At 35.4% G+C, this 21,487-nt stretch overlaps 2 protein-coding genes across 3 annotated transcripts; both read left to right on the forward strand.

Moving 5' to 3' along the window:
* The first annotated feature begins 8,650 nt into the window (after positions 1-8,650).
* On the forward strand, positions 8,651-11,521 carry LOC149232355 (ASI1-immunoprecipitated protein 3-like). Of its 2 annotated transcripts, none has more exons than XM_089376470.1 (3): positions 8,651-9,137; positions 10,744-10,923; positions 11,043-11,521. In XM_089376470.1, the coding sequence occupies exons 1-3, from the start codon at positions 9,033-9,035 to the stop codon at positions 11,199-11,201; spliced, it is 444 nt and encodes a 147-aa protein (XP_089232596.1). In that variant the 5' UTR covers positions 8,651-9,032; the 3' UTR covers positions 11,202-11,521. The 2 variants fall into 2 exon arrangements, 1 of the variants encoding a protein (XP_089232596.1); XR_016247530.1 differs by lacking the exon at positions 8,651-9,137 and adding an exon at positions 10,033-10,616 and having other exon boundaries at positions 11,043-11,507.
* A 942-nt stretch (positions 11,522-12,463) lies between these two features.
* On the forward strand, positions 12,464-17,969 carry LOC149232356 (cytochrome P450 71AU50-like). The gene is made up of 3 exons (XM_089376471.1): positions 12,464-13,475; positions 13,574-13,776; positions 17,311-17,969. Exons 1-3 carry the CDS (start codon positions 12,486-12,488, stop codon positions 17,774-17,776), a joined length of 1,659 nt encoding a protein of 552 aa, XP_089232597.1. The 5' UTR covers positions 12,464-12,485; the 3' UTR covers positions 17,777-17,969.
* The last annotated feature ends 3,518 nt before the right edge of the window (positions 17,970-21,487 follow it).

A 21,487-nucleotide genomic window follows, 5' to 3' on the forward strand; every position in this document is an offset into this window, starting at 1 on the left:
TGTCCTTTCTACACACCAACATGAGGAAGGTATCATATAGGATCTATAAGATGAGTTTTGCTTATTGATATTCTTCCACCACTTCTTAGAAATCATGGCTTATAGTGGGCTAGCACTTCTGAAAGAATTCTATAATGAAACCATCCACACTAAGAACTTTGTTACTGAGAAATTATTTGATAGTTTCTTCCGCTTCTTCAATGGATATTTCTCCAGGGATAACTTCATTATGTTCCTTTGTTACACATGAAGGAATATTCTTTGTGATTGGTTGGATCACCTGTTGTCTATTCGAAAGGGGTTCTATTAGAAGATCTCGACAATATTTGTTGAGCTCTTTAGCTATATCCTAATACCCCTGCAACTTAATTTATTCATGAATTTTGAGAGAGGAGATGTGATTGTGATGGTGATGTTGGAACATGGATTTGTGGAAGAATGTTGTATTCCCTTCCCCCTCTCTGAGCCATTGTATTATTGATTTCTATTTCCATGGTAGTTCTTCTTGATTTTGGTGTTCCTCAAGTTGGGTCAGAGTAATTTCTTCTTCTTTAATTAATGTTTTTTTATTTTCCATGGAGGATGGCTTCGAGTTGAATTGTCTCCATTTTCTTTTCTAGTTCCTACTTTTCTTCCAAAATGTTTCTAGTTTTTTGTTTGTTCTGTCTTTTAGGCTACCATTTGATGTGTTTTAAGCCTCTTTTTAACCTTTACATTAAGGTTCATTCCAAATTTTCCTTTACATTCCACTAGGTTTTTATATTAGCTTGAAAATTAGGATGATGAAACCAAAATTTGTGAAGACCAAAGGGTCTATTCCCGGGACAAGTTTTAATATCAATATTCAGACATATAGGCTAATGATTAGAGAAATGGTTGGGAGAATAGATTATTACAAAAATATGTCCCAGTTCATTATAGTTTTTGACAATATGAACCTATCTATTTTGGAGGCCGCTTATTGGGTACCTCCTCTCAAGCTATTCTTGGTAAAGGTGCCATTTGTAGTGTCCAAAACAACCAGGTAGGAGGTCAACAATGTATCCTCAAAATGAATGGAATCAACATCTAGTATTAAATTTATACGAACTCTTTCTTCTTCCATGGTTTTTATCATGTTGAAGTTGTCATATAAGAATGAGGAGAAGGGAAATAGAAAAGAACTAGTGTTGATGATATATTTGAGCAAATGAAGTTTATCATTTGATGGGGGAGGTCCATAAACATTTGATACATATCAGGTTTCAGTAGAGACAATAAGTTGAAATTGGACGGTAAGGTTTTGATATGAAGTGAGCATGTTAAGAATGATAACCTCTTGTGTATTTCAGATAATTGCAAGTGCACCTAATTTCTCCTCGACACTGAGAGCTATCAGTTTACATTCTTGAACCCTTTTTCTAGTTATTTTATTAAATAGATCACCCAAAGATTGGGCTTTTTGAAGCATCACGAAGGTGGGATTTTCATGGAACCATTTTCCTTTAAGGAGCCTTTATCTTCCTTTGTAATTGAGACCAATGATGTTCCAACAAATTATCTTCATGTTGTGGGTGTATTGGTAGAGGGATAAACCTCCATGATAGCTTTGATTCATCGTGAGTTGAACAACATGTCTCCTAGTTCTTCCAATATTTGTCAGTTTATTTTCCTTACATTTTTCCTTTCTCCTAGGTGGGATTTTGTTGTCTCCTTCATTAACTGGGTTGGACTCCCGGTTTCCCAGTGTTGGGTTAACCTAAGGATTATTTGAAGGTAGACAAGAGAGATTTGAGATCAACTCGGTATGGGTTTTTGAATTGGTGTTGTGGGCATGTGTTGGGTCCTTCCTTTCCAAGGTTTCGTGATTTCAAGGAGGTCAAGAGTATCTAGCTCCATATACTTGGATTGGTCTGGGTCATTGTACGAGATCTATTGGTGCTGGAGGGGGGGAGGCGGGGCCACATATGAGGAAGGGGGAAATCATTCGGGGTACAGAGAGGAGGATTAGAGTTCGACATTTAATTTTAGTGGATGGGATAGTCATAGGAGGATCCAATATTTCTCGAGTGACAGGAGGTTGAAATGGTTGTTGGTGTGTAGATGCTTCCCAACTTGATCGGGTTAAGGGGGATGGTTTTTTAGGCCCTTCCATTTGTTGTTAGCCTTAGTAAAGCTATCTCATATGAGGTGTTAATAGGATCAATGTTAGAATTCACAGCTAGAAGAGGAAACTTTCTATCAAGATTACCATACTCATGGAATCTGTGGCATGGAAAGGGACGTGCTTCTAATTTGAGGTTTGTTTCCAAAGTTCATCATGACAATAAATATTGATAGACACTAGAAGAGGCTTTGAGGTGATCATATAAACACAGATACATGCATCAGAGATATATTTTGCTTCCTTTGATGCTTTTGATGCTTTTAGAAAATTCCCAATGGAGTTGGATATGCCAGTGGAGGTTTTTCCATCTTAGAATTCCCATGGCAGTGAGTATATTTTGATCGAGACTAGAGCTACAGTTAAATATTCTTTATTGGGTACAAATATCTTTGTCCAAAAGTAGAGGTAGAGTCCATCGAAGTTGAAGAAGTACGAGTCATTTTCAAAGACCTATGTTCCATCTTCAATAATTGCAAATATTATAGTGCACAAATCTTTAGTGCGTAGTTCTAGTTTGATTTGCCCCTTGGGTTTCTATTTTAGTTGCATCCAATGAGAGAGTGCAACCACTGAGGGCCAAATACTTAGGAATTTCCTAATGAGGGCATGATCTCACATGTGTTTTATATATTCCCCAATATAGCTAGATTGTACTTCAAATTTTGGATCTACTGCTGCTTTGGGGAGGTAGTTGCTTGCCATTTGTTTCCCTAGTGGGGAGTTAGGTGGAAAACTGTTTTGATGATCCACCTTAAGGTTTTGGCTAGAAACCTAAGGGTTTGAGGCAAAAGGTTGTTCAACTTGGTTGTACTACGTTGCAGTTCAACGGTATGAAGGAGCTCTGTTCCTTCCGCTAGCACTAGCAATAAGAAGAGCAATTTAACAACCACATAATACTTAGTAGCGAAGGTTTTGTAATATTGATATTATATTAAGTGTATGATTTATAATGGAAAATTTTAAAAATGAAATCAAAACTATAAAATGTTTAATAATATTTTTTATAAATATTCAAATTTTAATAATGATAATATAGTTATTCATTTTTTTATTATTACTTGTATGTTAAAATAATTTCTTTTAAAAAATATAGATATATATTTTTTTAAAATAAAAATTGACAAACATTAAGTAGCTAATTAAAAAGGATAAAAGTGAAATGTTCCAAAATTAATTCAGTGATAAAATTGCATCCAGCTAGCTATCACTTACTTACCGTTATTATGCTATATGAACAAGAAAACAGAGTTATTAAAGATGGTAACTTCTGGTGTTCAGCATACTATACATTTCTCGCTTAAAAACGCTCCAGGTTAGATTGAATTGGTTTGGGTTTACACAATTTATGTGTTATTAAAAGATTAGGTTAAAGTTGGGTCGCTTTCATGTCATAGAACTTGAGCAACCGTGTGAAATAAAATTTAAATTTAATCTCTAGTAGGACCTAAAATGCCAGTTTTCATACTTCTCAAAATTTAGAGAATGAAAAGTCTGGGCCTTCCTCTCAAGAATGAGGTTAAGTAGTTTTACAATAGTTTGAATGTTGGATGGAAGATTATTTTTTTATTAATTGAATGTTATCATAAAAGTATTGTGAAACTTAATTGATTTTGTGAAATGCAATTGATTTTAAATATTTTAAAATAGTTTAATCTTTTTAATAATAATTTGTATTTAGTTTAAACGTACTTTAGAATAGTTTAATCCTCTCAATAATAACTGGTAATTTTAACCTCTTTTTATATAATTTGGATCTATAACTTAATAAGAACTAAACCCTTCACAAACCAATCACCCTACACCTCATAAATCAAATTATAAAAATTTAATAGTGTTGTATCAAAAATCCCAAATTCATTGGTATTACCAAGCACTTTGCCCACTACAAAATGTGCAAGTCTATGTTTAAATATTAGGTTTTTGGATATGTTTAAGCTTAAGAATAAGCTTTTAATGCATTTTTATTAAACACTTTACAATTATTTAAATTATAATATTAAATTAAAAAGTTTGAAAGTGTTAAAATGATCTAATTTCAGTTATTAATATTAAAATCAAAAAAGAAAAATAAAATAAAATATTATTATTGAAGAGTCCCCACCCCAAAACAGACGAGTCTAAATTCAACAATAAGATTTTATGGATATTTTTTTGCAATTCATAGAAATCTCAAAAATTGAACATCACAATTGTTAAAAAAAATGGAATTCTTGTTCTTTTTGTTTGAGATAAATGAGAAAGATTTCTCTTAAGTCTGCACCCACTTGGGATAGAAATTCATGGAACGATTTACATTGTATTCCAAAGATAAGGCCTTCAAGGGAGAGAGGAATAGACCTTTCGAAATTTACCACAAACCTTTTGCTATAGTCATTCCAAATGCCCAAACCATTACTATTATATATTCGGCGATATTCACCACCTAACAAAATGCATTTATGCTGAGCACACAATCTTATGGAGGTGGGTCTATGGACATCTTGTCCAGAGGGCCACCTGGTGCACTGCTTGTCGTACTTCAATTCTCATCCGCAAGATGCTGGAACTGTAGGTTTGCTATCTGGCGATGAATCTAGTCTAGTTTGTCTTCCAATTGAGCAATCCTGGAATGGTGTTGTTGAAGTCCCCGAAGTTCCTCTGTCAAGAATAAGATACTGGATGACTCTCAATCGAGCTGCTGATGAAGGGAAAGAATCTCAGTATGATTGTATATCGGGGAATACAGGTAATGATCATAGGCATTATAGTTGTTCGTGGTGTAGCTATAACTAGAATTTCTATAGAAACATAACTCTCTTGGTAGGCAAGGACTACTCCAGCCAAAGGATCCTTTTAAATCAAACGAGACCACATTCCAATTTGCATGATACCTCTGTGATAAAGGCTTGGCTATCTTCTCTACCAACGAGGCCAAAGGTCCACGCCACTAACCTCCTCTACCTAATTGAATTGCAGATGGAGTTTTGGAAGACAATGAAGAACCTTTTCTAGCTAAATTGAATACCTTCGCTGATGAATTTGGAATTTTCCTATTATTCTTCCTAAAAATGCTCAGGAGTGCTTCTCTACTCAAAATTGATATATAGTTGAGAATTACTATAAGGAGGGATAAATTTAGGAGGAAAGATAGTCTAGGAACTCCAATTAGGTTATTCAAATGAGGATGGAACCAAATAACTTCCCAACACACATGACAGAGAGTCATTGTACTAGAAATTAAGGTTTGACGGAGGAAAATGCCATAATAAAGGCCATCGGGATGGATCCTCAAACATGAGTTATTGAATCCATTGCCTTCTGAGATCTCCCACGATTGTAAAGTTGATACCATTTTAATCCCCATTAATTCAATATGTGCCCTCATCCCACAGGGGTTTTATTGAGGGAGAAATACCGTATCACGTGGGTTCATATTGGGGGATATATATTGAGGAAAAAATGGCATAATATATTGGGGTATATATAAGGAGTAAAGGTTTTTTATATTTACAGGTATAAAAAATGGAGCTCAAAGTTAATGAAAAAAGATAAAGGGGTATAAAATATGTTAATGAAAGAATGGATACCTACAATATCTAGTGGAATTATGTGTTTTCTAAATTGAGAAGGTGTATTGGGTTCATATTGGTAGGGGGTTAAATAATGTGATTTTTAGGGGTATTTTCCAATATGTAGTCAAATTAAGGGTATTGTTTAATATGTCACCAATGCATGTGATAGGTAAGAGGTTCATTGAGTGAAGCCCCTGTGCCTTATTCTCACAACCCAATATGAAGGCAAAGGAGGAAGAGAATTATTATTTAGAATGCATCAATTGTTCATGGAAATAATAAATTTCACCATAACTCTAGGGATTCCACCTCAGTTGAAATGACCTTTGATCGACGACATCTGTTGGCTCTAGATTTATCCATCATGAGGCATCATGAGGGAAGAACTGAGCGGGTGGCATATATCCCTCATCATGACCTTAGGATTATTGAGGTTTGAAATTTCAGTTCTAATAATAAAGCTGAGACTAGGGAGGCCTTTAGCAAACTCATGGGATCATTATCCAATTTGGGGAATCATGGACAATGTACCTTTTTTTCAGTTTACATGTAAGATTCTCTTGGGTATTAGCCTCCTTATTTTGACAGCGAAGAATATGGAAATAGGTCTTGTGCGAGAATGATTCCAGTATGTTCTTGATTCTTTTAAGGAGAGAGGAAATAAGGTTGTTTTTTTGCGAAGCTCGAGTGAAGGTGTTGAACAGAGATTAAGAAATCACCTAAAATAATAATAGAAGAGATGCCTCTAGCTCTGGCCCATTGTAATCTGAGATGAAGTCCATATAACTCTCCTAGATTATTAGATTTATGCTTGAAACCCCAGGTGAACTTGACTTCTTGATCTCCATCGAGATTAAGGAGAATCTCTCCCCCTCCTACCAACCCTCAGAATTCTTCTTTTAATAAATTACAATTTTGGATTTATATATAAAATAAAATTTTAAATTTCAGAAATTATATTTATGATTTTAACTAAAATTTCAACATTCCTTTTAATTAAATGGAAAAGTTAACTAAAATAATAAGATTAAATATCCGAGTTATCCATTGTAAGACAAATTCTCTCATGTCTATATTTTGAACTATCTTAAAATCTAAAGAAACAAGAGCCACGTGGTGCTAATATCCATGCTTTGAACTATCTTAAAATCTAAAGAAACAAGAGTCAAGTGGTGGTAACGTCATTGCCCTTGCTTTTTGGAAATTGTCACCATGTGTGTGTGTGTTTTTTTTTAAATGAAACAAGAGCCACTTCGTGCTCATATCTATGCTTTGAACTATCTTAAAATCTAAAGAAACAAGAGTCAAGTGGTGACAAATGACAATGTCACTACCCTTGCTTTTTGGAAATTGTCACAACATAGTTTTTTTTTTAAATAAAGCAAGTGCTAAGTGGTGCTGTTATCTATGTATTGAACTATCATAAAATCTAAAGAAATAAGAGTCAAGTGGTGGCAATGTCACTACACTTACTTTTTGGAAATTGCCACCAAGTGTTTTTTTAAATGATATATATATATATATATATATATATATATATATATAGATATATATATATATATATATATATATATATATATATATATATATATATATATATATATATATATATATATATATATTTATTTATTTATTTATTTATTAAAATACTTTTTGATATAGCTATCAAAATATAAACCACTGCCTATTTATATCTATGAAAACTAATATCTAAATTTTGATAATTTTTTTTTCTCTAATTTCATAAAAACCAACTCGGATTGAAAAATGTCTTATTTTTTCAAAACTAAACACATACCAATAATCCATTACAATGTTACCTATGATCTTGACTTTAAAGTTGATAATGATGATAATTCATGGCTGCAAAAATTTATCTATATTGATAAATCAATGACAACTATGTCAATTTATTATAACTATGAATTATCATCATCAAAATAAAAATTGAAATTACAAATACCCACACATTTACATTGTTTCAAAATGCTTTTGAAAGGAAAAAAATAAAAAACGTTGTATGATAAAATGCCCTCTAAACATCTCATTTCTATTGTCTAAATATTAATTAGGCCGATAGGCCTTCCTGTGAGTGAGTCTTTCGTCATCCTTTTGTTTCTAAGCTTGACAGTTGGCGTGCACATTCAGCAGGCAAATTGTTCACATCTGCCGTGCAATTTCTGTTTCTCCTTAGCCTTTCATTCTCCTATTAACATCTGGCATGGTTGCTTAATCGACATCTGGCGATGTATCTGCACGGAATGAGGTATAGGTTCATTGCATCTCTGGATGTCCCTTCCATTTCAAGCAAATCCCAACTCCGAAACACGCCTCTCATTTCTCCCTCGGTTGTTGGCGCTCTGCAACCTTGCTCTTCTGGTGCTCGAGGTGAAACCTACACTAGCACACCACAGGTATCTTTTTCGGTAAGAGCTAACCAGCCTGCCATAGGGAATTAAATGCCCGGTTATATGCATACTGGATAACCTGATAACACACACGTGCGCAGTGGCTAGATAAATAAAAAATAATGGCGGTGTGTTATTGGGTTATCGAGTATGCATATAACCGGGCATTTAATGCCCTATGGCAGGCTAGTTAGCTCTTGCCCTCTTTTTCCTCCTTGGACTTAGAAGCCGTTGCAAACCCTCCTTCAGTGTTACAAATCCTCTCTCTGAGGTTTTCACCAGGAATTTTGTTTATCTGTCTTGGATAAATCAGTGTTACAAATCCTCTCTCTGAGGTTTTCACCAGGAATTTTGTTTATCTGTCTTGGATAAATCTTTCCCAATTTCACTTGGATCTTAGGTTCATTCAACAAAAGCGTAAGGTCTTCCTGGAAAGTTTTTCAACGTTATCACCCACTACACACCAACCCTCGTAGGCAAGGCTCTTGTTGAATATATGATGTTTCTGTTATCATAGGTATTTTGTTTTGTATGCGCATAGAAATTCGATCATATTTCAAAGCTTTAGCACTTGTTTTTGAGAGAGAAACCCCAGAAAATCTCGCCTCAACGGCATAGTTTTGAGGTCGGTGAAGAAATTAGCGACTCGATTAGGTTTTGAAAGCTTCCGCGTTCTCTTTCCCGTTTGGAAACCTTACAAATCTTGAATTTACGCGGCTCATTTTGAGATTCCCGAGGAAATTTTGTTCTCTCCGTCTTTTCTTAATCGCTTTGTGAAATTTCACGAGAATTGGTATGATCTAGCTGGTTTAGCAAAGAATGGAGGCTATAAAGCCGGGAAACGAAACAAAAATTTAAGAAGGTTAATGAGAAAAAAAGAATAATAGTTGTTCCTTTAAAGGAGAAAATTGGTAAAGATGCTAGGCTATGCATGGGCGGCAGAGTGAAGAGCAACAACGGCAGCGGCACATGTTGCCTGTCCCAAGTCACGGTACAGTTGGCGATTCTTCCAGTATTAAGTTTTTCTCTAAGGTAATCTTATGCTCTAACTTTATGATCTAACCGGTCTCTCATATTTTAACTGCGTGAATTGATTTGAAAATCTCCCTTGGCCGTTGGTGCTCTGCAACCTCACTCTTCTGGTGCTCGAGGTGAAACCTACTCTAGCACACCACAAGTATCTTTTTCCTCCTCAAACTTAGAAGATGTTGCAAACCCTCCTTCAGTGTTAGAAATCCTCTCTCTGAGGTTTTCACCAGGAATTTTGTTTATCTGTCTTCGATAAATCTTTCCCAATTTCACTTGGATCTTAGTTTCATTCAACAAAAGTGTAAGGTCTTCCTGGAAAGTTTTTCAACATTACCACCCACTACACGCCAACCCTCGCAGGTAAGGCTCTTGTTGAATATATGATGTTTCTGTTATCATAGGTCTTTTGTTTTGCATGCTCATAGAAATCCACCGTTCGATCATATTTCAAAGCTTTAGCACTTGTTTTTGAGAGAGAAACCCCAGAAAATATCGCCTGAATGGCACAGTTTTGAGGTCAGTGAAGAAATTAGCGACTCAATTAGGTTTTGAAAGTTTCGGCATTCTCTTTCCCATTTGGATGCAAGTCTTTTGATAAAACTGTAAATGTCTTATATGTAGTACTTCTTTCTTTTGTGAAAATCTGCAATTATACATTGTGATGACTTGTATTGTAGAAATCTTAGGTTTATTTAACACTTCATGAGTTTGCAAGTGTGTTCCCCTGAATTATGATTTTCTGAAGTTTTTGGTTGTTGGAATTGTCTAATTCTCTAGCCTTGATATCCCCGTTATCATTGCTACAAGATATAGAGTTGTTGTTGGTTTCGTTCAAGCAGTCAAGCCCTTTGTTTGGATTAAAAACTGTTGCACCACAGATAATTGAATATTTGTCGTTTTGAATATCTATATGAGTGGTATTCTGGGGCTAGCTTGTGGTTGAGATTTACAAGTTGGAAAAATTTAGCCTTTCTTGTTTGATTTTGAGAAGTTTTCAAATAACTGCAAATAGTTTTAACTTCATGAGTTGCTGTCATAAGCTGCGTATTTTAGTGTAGAGTTGCCTTGCCTAATTTTGTATAGGGAGCTCATGTTATGTCGTTATTTTGAGTCCTATTGTTGTAGTGATATGCATAAAGGCTTTCCTACTTTCTAGACATTTGGTATTTTGGTCTTCACATTTTTATTACTGTAAGTTGTATATTAGGCAGTGTTAAGTTTCATGGCTTTAACATTATTTCTCCTATGATAGGCAGAATATTTTCGTCAACTGCTTAAGCCTGTAACGTAGACGGGCAGTTGGCATTCTTAGCATATCAACCAATTTTTATTTTCAAGCTACCTTTATCTAAAAATATTGATCTTGCGGTGGAAGAGAATATGGATGGTCTAATGTGGTTACCATCATCCACATGGACCTTATGACAATTGTATATGGTAAAAGCAATTAATCAGCACACGCTGTGAACTCATATTCATTTGGTATGCTTATTATGATCTATTACGCATCTGCTATTTTGATATTCCATATTCAATAGAGTTGCCAACAGATGAGATATTTTGAAGCTTTAATGTCTGCCTTACATGATTTCATTGTGTGTTTATACAGCTGGTGATTTCATTTCACAAAGATGAGATATCAGCTGCCTCATTGCTTCATCCATGTAAAGTTGGATTTCTCAGGAAAGGCGTTGAACTTCCTTCAGGCATATCGTCATTTGTGTGTAGGAGAGTTTATGACACTACGAATAGGTGTTTATGGTGGTTAACTGATCAAGACTACACTGATGTAAGTTTTCCCACACCATACCTGGTTAAATGATGGAAATAGGGCACTTGTTTAGATTTTCATTTTTTCTATTTGTATATCTAAATGTCATGCTGGGTATGCTAAATACATGTTTGAAGGGGCGTTTATTTTGGAGGAGTATTGTTGTCCTCAATGACTTGAGAATCAGCCTACGAGCAGCCTCTGATGGTCAAAGTTCAAATTTGTCTATGATGCAGTGCAAGTATAGAACACGTCCAAAGTTATTTGAGTCTTTGGACTCAAGGATCGAGGTTTGACAAAAGATGTTCAATTAGCATCATATCTATTGATGCCAGGTCGTTGGTCCCTAAAGAAATCAGATACCGGATGTTGTAAAAGTTCTACTTTACAAGTGAAACATATCTGGCAGATATTGGATAGTCCTTTTTGTTGATTTTTTCTTTTCCCTCCAACTTGCATTTCAGAACATCTCTTTCCCACTTTTTCCATTTGATATAATTGCTATTTGGAGCTAATTTCCAATTTTAAAGCGGTCCAAGATTACTCTACATTGATGAGCAAAGTTAGATTGAAGGTTTAAAATTTAAATGGATTTGTGGTACCAAGGTCCCATTCTTGTTGAATTCTCGAGAAGGGGAGTGTCTTTTGTTTTATTGATTGGAATCCTGTCCAGGCTTACTTTTTAGATTAAAGTTATTTGACAGTGACATGGATTTAAATAAATAGATATAATGGGAGGTGCAACTTTTGTGAATGATTTCTTCCTCAGCACTATTTTGTAGGATGGCTTCTTTATGTAAAAGTTTTCGTCTGATTAGCCAGTAATCAGTTATATAATTTCAATAATTAGCGAGTAATCAGTTCTATAATTTCAATAATAGCAGTTTGCAGAAAAAATTCAATGATACAATTTGTTGTTTTAAAATGCCCAAGCAGTGAGTTATAACATTTACTCACGCACTTAAAAATTTGGAACTGGTTTGATCTTGATCTTCTCAATGATTAAAGTATTTTGTCTGATTTCAGAGTAGTTCTTTCAATTTGGTTCGTTGTATATTTATTATTTTGAAAGATGTACTTCTTTCAGGACTATTCCTTATAGCAGGCAACAATTAGCTTATGAAACTAATCCAACGCCTAATCCTATATTCATTTGGGACTGTACATGTCTTTGAAATTATCACAATTTAATAATTTTATCGGCCTCTCTTTGCACCTTCTGGGGCAATTGCTCGTATACCAATATTATAGCTCTTATTTTTTTAATTTCACCACGAAGTTTTTTATTAACTCTCCATAAGATACTTGCACAATTTAGAAGTTTCCCATGGCGATTAACTGGGTAGATTTTGGTCGGGATTTTGTTATTTGTGCGCAGGGAGCGAATCGCGATGGTTGCAACGAAAGTCAATTTTGACAACTTTTAATCAAAGGCGTTAGGTTTGACTAGGTTCGGATCATCTTACTATTCCCTCTCATGCTATCATTTGATAAAATGATATATATGCCATCGCAAAAATTTGAATGAAATTTCGTATTCGTAGAATCGCTAGAGTGATGTAGAGAGAGTGCATTTTTAAATGCTGGACGCAATTGCGCAACAGTTTGTGCTTTGTGTAGCTAATTGTATTGGGGGTACCTCGACTAGCAGGACAATGAAGACGGTGTTGGGATTTTGGCAGAGGCCAGTTTCGGAGAGCGTGATGTTTTATTTCGGACTCCCCACTGCTCTTATTTTCTTGGTGCTGACAGCGGCATGGGGCTTTTACTCAAGAGGAAGTAAGGACAGGCTGCCTCCTGGCCCTTTCCCGTGGCCCATCATCGACAATCTTCACATGCTGGGAGAGCTTCCACACCGAGCCCTGGAAGCTCTCTCTATGAAATACGGACCACTCATGTCTATCCGCTTCGGTTCCGCCCTCGCCTTAGTCGTCTCCTCTCCAGAGATGGCCAAGGAGTTTCTCAAAACCCACGATCTGTGTTTCGCGAACAAACCTCCCTCGGCCGCTATGAAGCAATTGTCATTCAATTTTGCGGACATCGCCTTTGCTCCATATAGCCCTTACTTGAGCCACATGCGTAAATTCTGTGCTGTGGAGTTGTTGTGCCCCAAGCGCTTAGAGTACTTCAGCTTTATTAGAGAAGCAGAAGTCTCTGCGATGATTCGGTCTATTGTTAATTCAGATGACTCTATTCCCTTAAACATCAATCAAACCTTGACATCCTTTTCGACGGCTATAAACTGCAGGACGGCCTTTGGTAGAAAGTATTCGGAGCAAGAGTTAAGAGCTTTCTCTTCAATGGTCACAGAAGGCTTTCTGTTAATAGGGTCATTTAATATTGGAGATCTTGTACCTCATTTAGACTGGATGGACTTACAAGGTTTCAACCGTCGGATGAGGAAGGTGCATAAGCAACAAGACCAGTTGTTAGAGAAAATAATAGATGAACACGTTGCCCGGAATGACCCCAACATCACATATGATTTTGTAGATGCCTTACTTGCAGCCTCTGCAGATAAAGATAGAGAGGTTGAAATTTCACGAAATAGCATAAAAGGAGTTCTCTTTGTAAGTTGAAATTGGTCATATTATATTGAATTAGATTTAGATTGCATTAGTGTAATTTGATACTGGAAATGTCATGATCATGCCAGTGATGTTGGCAGGACATGTTGCTTGGTGGGTCGGAGTCAGCGGCTGCAGTGATAGAGTGGGCAATATCGGAAGCGCTGAGAAATCCGCGAGTGATGAAGAAACTTCATGATGAGCTGGAAAGTGTAGTTGGAGTGGATTGCATGGTATGCGAATCTGACCTGCCTAAGCTCCTTTATTTACAAGCTGTGGTGAAAGAAACACTTAGACTCCACCTGTCACGCCCCTACACCTGCGGTGATCTTCCAACCACTTGTAGCGAGGTGCGGCACCACTGAACGCTTTCTTTTTAACAATACTAACGTTTATGGGCTATGCCTATTCCAACATGAACATACTTAACTTGTGTTCTTATAACCGAATAAAGTGTTATCCTTTATACTTTAACAAAGAACATTCCCAATCATTAACCATGTACAATAAACCGAGAACAATACACAAGTATAAAGGGAGGGGCAACTCTCGGTAAAGTCTGCCCAACAATATATTATAACAGCTTCTTCAATTTTACAATACAAGTGTGCTTGACAAACTTCAAGCCAACACTTAGAATAATTTTACAACAGGCATAGAACAGCCTTATACATCATCATATGCACCCTTGCACAAAGAAGAATGCCCACCCGGGCCACCTATCTTACTTTGTCAAGTCCTGCATACAATCTACACATCTCAGCACGCTTGTCTTCACCTAACCCGCACTTAAGTCAAAACTGCACCTTTAGTAGCACTACGTATGAGATATGCGTAGTCTACTTTTACCCCTACTGTTTTACCCCTATGCGTATGAAGATGAGCGAAGATTCGATGCCTTAATGAGCTCTCATGCTCATGTATATATACGCTCTACACCTTGGGATATAACTTTGGGCCGACATGTTAAATGGTATTATGAAGCCCTTACGTCATATCTTTGGTATATATTTATGTTTCATGTTTAATTATTATAAACCTTCATATTACATAGTTTTAATCTTGTCGTATATGTATGTGCTCCATTATATTTTATGTTTTATTATTCCACGCATATATAAACCTCCATATTGTTTCATAACATATGCGTACAAGTGAGGAAGTGACACTTAGCCATTTTTTGTGTATTCTTAACGTCGCTTTCATCGTCGCATATCGTCACAAACTGTCGTTTAGCGCACCCGTGCGCCCGCCTGCGCGCCCGCCCGTGCCCATGCACGATCGCCCGCCTGGCGCCCGTCTCACCCGCAACCAGAGGTCCTTACATTCTCCTCCACCTGAAATCGTTGTCGTCCTCGACAACATACCATCATCCATGATGTCTAAAATCCATGCTCAGGTCCATGGAAACTCCATCCATCTCATCTGCAACATGTTGTCCATGTGTGTGTTCCCTCCAAAGTGAAGAGATCATCTCATCAAACCAACTCTCGATGTGTCCCATTCAGGTCCATGAAGCTCTCTTCATCGTCTGCAATGTGCCATCCTCAAGTCTCCATGTCACACTAGCAAGTCCTCCTGCATAACATTCCTGCCCTAGCACCTTGTTAGGATGTCCCTTGACTTCTCTACAAGTGCTTCCACACAATGCCCTTGCATAGGTCTCTGCCATGCACCATGTCTTCAAGTCTCCAATCTGATGTCCATGACTAAGCTGCCCATGTAGTCCAACCAAGTAGACACATCACAACATCTGACCATCTCATCCAAGTCTTCAAATTTCAGTTTAGTGAACTCGGTCACTGAACCATCTCACCATCATGTCATCATGCCATGAGTCTCTTCATCATAGCTCCTCCACCAAAGTGTCCATCAAGACTATCTCTTGGTCTCGGCCATGAGAAGCCCACCCAAAACATAACAAGTGTGTGCCCTCCTCAATCTGTCCATGAGTCATGCCGGGCACTTAGCCAATTCTCCATATGGCTAAAGCATGACTCAATCATCCACAACGATCATCAAGTTCCACCCTTGTCAAGGGCCTTTGCACCTTCAACCATAAGGTCACAAGTAGCCCCAACAAGCCCTGCAATAGTTGACAATCCTTGCTTCTCCATACAAGGTTCCATCATAGTCATCCATGGTAAGATGTCCCCTTGTCTTGGCAAACTAACTTTGCCCTTTCCTGCACATGGTCCATCTCCCAAATGTCTAAATGAAACACAAGTATCAATACTTACTTCATCATCATGAGGCTCCTCCATGTGAGTGACCTCATCCATACATGTTGACAAACTGCACGATCCTGGTTCAACTTGATCATCCCCAAGTTCATCCTTCATCGTAGTCATGTCTTCAACATCTTTGATCATCACGGCTTCCTCTTCCTTGATGGCACAATCTGCAACTTCACCTTGCTCCATTGTCCAACCGGGTTGAAGAAGTTCTTTCTCAGCTTCCCTCTTCAAGGCTATGAGATGCTCCAATTCCTTCTGTCTCATCTCGAGCTCCTTGAATTCAGCTTTAATCAACTCTCCTTCCTTTGCAAGTCGAAGAGCTTCCTCCATATCAGGAACCCCTTCCTTAACCAAGGCCTGAAGAGCATCCCTTGTTTTAAAGAACCTTTTGCGACATTCCACAAATCCTTGTGTTACTCTCTCTGACTCTTCAAGTAGACTCCTTCTAAACTCTTCCAAGGATGTATAACCCAATTTCTGCAAGATAGACATCTTCACCTGCAACCTGAACCGGCCCTTGTCTCACTTCGTGTGAAACGGTCTCCTTCACCTGCAAGTACCCTTGTCACTGTCACGAGCAACCGAGCTCTGATACCAACTGTCACGCCCCTACACCTGCGGTGATCTTCCAACCGCTTGTAGCGAGGTGCGGCACCACCGAACGCTTTCTTTTTAACAATACTAACGTTTATGGGCTACGCCTATTCCAACATGAACATACTTAACTTGTTTTCTTATAACCGAATAAAGTGTTATCCTTTATACTTTAACAAAGAACATTCCCAATCATTAACCATGTACAATAAACCGAGAACAATACACAAGTATAAAGGGAGGGGCAACTCCCGGTAAAGTTTGCCCAACAATATATTATAACAGCTTCTTCAATTTTACAATACAAGTGTGCTTGACAAACTTCAAGCCAACACTTAGAATAATTTTACAACATGCATAGAATAGCCTTATACATCATCATATGCACCCTTGCACAAAGAAGAATGCCCACCCGGGCCACCTATCTTACTTTGTCAAGTCCTGCATACAATCTACACATCTCAGCACGCTTGTCTTCCCCTAACCCGCACTTAAGTCAAAACTGCACCTTTAGTAGCACTACGCATGAGGTATGCGTAGTCTACTTTTACCCCTGTTGTTTTACCCCTATGTGTATGAAGATGAGCGAAGATTCGATGCCTTAATGAGCTCTCATGCTCATGTATATATACGCTCTACACCTTGGGATATAACTTTGGGCCGACATGTTAAATGGTATTATGAAGCCCTTACGTCATATTTTTGGTATATATTTATGTTTCATGTTTAATTATTATAAACCTTCGTATTACATAGTTTTAATCTTGTCGTATATGTATGTGCTCCATTATATTTTATGTTTTATTATTCCACGCATATATAAACCTCCATATTGTTTCATAACATATGCGTACAAGTGAGAAAGTGACACTTAGCCATTTTTTGTGTATTCTTAACGTCGCTTTCATCGTCGTATATCGTCACAAACTGTTGTTCAGCGCGCCCGTGCGCCCGCCCGTGCCCGTGCACGATCGCCCGCCCGGTGCCCGTCGCACCCGCAATCGGAGGTCCTTACACCACCCATCGGGGCCTTTCTTGTTGCGCCACTTACCTGGCACGTCTCGCAATGTATTGGGCTATGAAATCCCCCAGAATACTCTCGTTCTCGTCAATGTTTGGGCAATTGAGAGGAGCACAAAGTGGTGGAAGGACAGTGAAAATTTCATCCCAGAGAGATTCATGGAAAGAGTTGGGTCTGAGGTAGATCAAAATGGAGAGCAAAACTTCGCGTGCCTTCTCTTTGGAGCAGGCAGGAGAAGATGCCCGAGACAGCAGTTGGGAACGCTTGTTCCAGAGTTTGGTCTAGCGCAGCTCTTGCACTGTTTCAACTGGAGGCTTCCCTTCGATGACATAAGTGGGAAAACTCAAGATCTGGATATGACTGAAAGGTTTAATGGAGTCACACTGCGCAAGGCTCGAGAACTGTGGGCTATTCCAACACCACGCCTAAAATGCATTTCACAGGCGAAATAGAACTTCCGATTTCGAATGGAACTGTGTGGAAATAGAAGTGTTTTTATTGTAAATGCATGGAAATAAAATGCAGGTGAAACAGAACTTCAGATTTCGAATGGAACTGTGTGCAAATAGAAGTGTTTTTATTGTCAACGTATGGAAATAAAATGCAGGTGAAATAGAACTTCACGCTTTATTATTTATGCTTTAATATTTTGTCGTGCGGGAATAGAAGTGTTTTTATTGTAAATGTATGGAAATAAAATGCACTTCAGGCTTTATTATTCATGCTTTAATATTTTGTTTTTTATATTTTTTTAATGGAATGAGAATTTCTAGAGAATCTATAATTTTGATAAAATTATATAATTATTATTAATTATCATGAAATTATATAATTATTATTCGAATACAAAAACTAATTATTCGTCAAACCACTTAAGCTAAAATAATTGATATATTTTATTATTTTCATCATTATGTATTCAATTGATATTTTCAATGTTAAATTTTGATAAGTCATAATCTTCATCTAATTGTGAAGAAAACATTCTTTCTACTTTTCATGTGTTAAAACTCATGTGCAATATGTTTATATTGAATTTAATTATATAATTATATGCATTAATTTCAATTTGATTAATTTTATCATCTCTCATAAAATGCCTATTCTTAAAAAATTGTGCACTATAAAATAAAAATATAGAATAACATATATATAACTCTAATGTGCAACTTAATCTCACTCATGTTTTTTCAAACAATTACATATATCATCTAGCATATTTTTGAAACAAAGTGGAGATATGGATGACATATCCCAAAAGGATACCAAAAATCTAGGGTTGGTTGAGAGAACACAATTAACTAAATGAGCACATTGAAAGTTAGAATGAGATTATTGATGTTTTATAATTTTTTTAATTACAATTACCAAATCATGTATATTTATTATTGTTTTAAATTATAATTGTTTTATTTTTTATTTAGTAAATAATTTATTTTTAGTTATATGTATATTTGTTGTTGTTTTTATTATAATTGATTTGTATTTTTATGTAGTAAATAATTCATTTTTAATTTAGAAGAGACACATATCAATTCTTATTTCAAGAGTAAAAAAACTATGTATAGCTCTTATATTAAGCTAGAGAATAGAGTATTGGAAACAACGATCTTATTTTATTTTTATATGAAAATTATGACATTTAAATACAATTTAGTAAGTGTCAAGTAATACTATGTTATTACTGCACTTCCTACAATGATTTTCAAACAATGAATTTCATCGTGTTCTATTCTTTGAGTTTATTGTGAAGCTGAAATCCCATCAAACTAATAACTTAATAAATGGAAACAAAGTTGCACTAATAAAGAGATTTTTGTTGTCTTGAATACACCAGATCTAGTATCTAATAATTGAATTCTCTCTGAGCCCTTTTTCATTTTAATTGTACTCACACATAAGTACTAAAAGGAATTAGTTTTAAATCAGTATAACTTGTTTTTTATTCTATATGAAAATGAACTATTATCATTAACATTTTTAATCTCAAACACATCATTAATAATATACTCAAATTATCTTCTTAGGTATCCTTTGAAAATATGTTTTATCCTTTAACTAAAAGAAAAATAACTATGAAAAATTATTTTAAGATAAACATATAATATTTAATTGCTCATAACTTATTAAATTAAATAAAAACATTTAAAATTTTAAAATAAAACCCAAAATGAAATATTTAATTTAATATATCATTTATAATAAAATTCAAATGAATTATTTAATTTAATAGACTAGTTAGAATAAAACTTGAATAGATTTGAGTATAGAGTATACCTTAAAACTGCTTTTACTTGACTAAGAGCTAGTTTTCATCATACAAAAAAAAAGATTAACTATCCAAGACCCAAAAGCATGTGATAAAAATAAATATTTAACCCCTTAAAAACCACAAACACATTAATTAAATTAATATATCTTTTATATAATTAATATATTTTTACACTATATTTTATACAACATAAAATACTTTTTCTTTGACTTCGAACATATCAATCTTTTCAACATTTTAAAATAAGTAATTTAAAAACACAAAACGCCCATCGCTCCTAATAACCCGTTAAAATATTTGAAGTGTTTTATTTGATTCTACAAATATTTTGAAAAATTCAAAAGCTATAAAAAAAAATAAAGTTGTTCATCAGCATATCTTTTTTTAATAATTGGCATCTACTTCGTTTTATATTTTTCTGTTTGGGAGACCTTTTCGTTGATGTTGAATAAATCATCTTTTTAAATTCTTATTTTTGGCATTACATAAGAAGACTTAGCCTTTCAATAGACTCAAAGATTTTATTTGATTCCATCTTTTGGAAAATATGTAAAAGTAAGAAAAATGCGCCGTATTTCTAAGGATTGCTCTTATGTATGAAAGGATTTTTATTTTAATATACTCAAACATTTTACTGGATTCTATCTTTTAAAAAAATAATAGAAAATGCGTTTATGTTTCTAAGATATTTTAAGTGTTTATTTAAGTATTAATGATACAAAACATCAATTGTGTGGAAGACATTCTAATATAAAATATGTAATTTTTTTCTAATTAATATATTAATTTCGTTTTAATGTAAAATATGATTTTATGTAATTTTTTTAAATTAATATATTAATTTCATTTTAAAGTAAAAGGTGATTTTGGTCATTGATATCATTTCTCATAAGGGGTATTTTACATTTATATAGCATCAATCTTCATATGAAGTAATATTTACATTAAGTTGAAGTTAAACTAATATGATTTATTTGGTAATAGAACATTTAAGTTGTATTTGGTAATAGAATATTTAAGTTGTATTTGAAAAAAAAAATTATAATATTAAAATGATATTGACATTATGTATAATTTTTTAGAGTAAGATTTGTATTACTTTTAAACACGGATTGTATAATAAGGCGAGAGTTTTAGACTTGTTTGTAATCGGGGATGCTCGTCCATATCCAAAAGTGCACTTTGCTGAGAGAGGTTGCATATAAAAAGCTTCCCAAAAGTTCAAAATAACACATGCCTATGCTAATATGTGGCTTTTTTAGGCTATGAAAACAAATAGAATTATTAGAAGAGTAAGAGAGTAGAGACATAATGAAAATATAAAGCTAGCACATGGGATTTGAGTCTATAGTTGCAACCTAGATTGGCTCCTCATGATTGGTAGTATAGCAACCTTGAATATCCATAATAGGAGTTGTAAATACCATGTTTGCTAGTTATTGCACTTGTACATTTACACGAGGGAGAATGCGGTGATTGAACCGAGTGGTGGCAAGGAAAACAAAGCTGATTAGACATGGGTGACGCTAGCGAGAGACAGAACATGTAAACATGGTATCCTGGTTATCATAGATTGTGTTCTAGGATGGAACTTTATGACATTTAGGGGGGTAGGCTATCATGTCCCCTAGTTGAATGAACAAGGGGGATGGTGACAACCTTCTCCTCGCCATTTGACATTCTTAACACCCTATCCAAGGATTGTATGTATTTTTGAATGAGTTGCCAACAAGCCTTCTTGAGATGAGTTTCTACTAGAAGATGCCGAGTGGAGGAGATCTTGGGAAAATAGTGCAAACAAACATAATTCACTAGCATACCAACCACCTTGTTCCTCAATCATTGAATATAAAGGGGAATAATGATAGAGGTTGGTGATTTGAATGGAGAC

Source organism: Pinus tabuliformis, chromosome J (assembly GCF_031772625.1).
Source record: "Pinus tabuliformis cultivar Carrire ecotype Pingquan chromosome J, CPIR1, whole genome shotgun sequence".
Taxonomy (NCBI): Eukaryota; Viridiplantae; Streptophyta; class Pinopsida; order Pinales; family Pinaceae; genus Pinus; species Pinus tabuliformis.

Excerpts from the sequence above, each read along its gene's own strand:
- LOC149232355 (XM_089376470.1), top strand. The coding sequence starts at position 9,033 with ATGCATGGGCGGCAGAGTGAAGAGCAACAACGGCAGCGGCACATGTTG. Across the intron at positions 9,138-10,743 it reads GTATTAAGTTTTTCTCTAAG|CTGGTGATTTCATTTCACAA; the intron begins GTAATCTTATGC and ends GTGTTTATACAG. Across the intron at positions 10,924-11,042 it reads CTGATCAAGACTACACTGAT|GGGCGTTTATTTTGGAGGAG; the intron begins GTAAGTTTTCCC and ends ACATGTTTGAAG.
- LOC149232356 (XM_089376471.1), top strand. The coding sequence starts at position 12,486 with ATGCTGGACGCAATTGCGCAACAGTTTGTGCTTTGTGTAGCTAATTGT. Across the intron at positions 13,476-13,573 it reads GCATAAAAGGAGTTCTCTTT|GACATGTTGCTTGGTGGGTC; the intron begins GTAAGTTGAAAT and ends TGATGTTGGCAG. Across the intron at positions 13,777-17,310 it reads GAAACACTTAGACTCCACCT|GTCCTTACACCACCCATCGG; the intron begins GTCACGCCCCTA and ends CCGCAATCGGAG.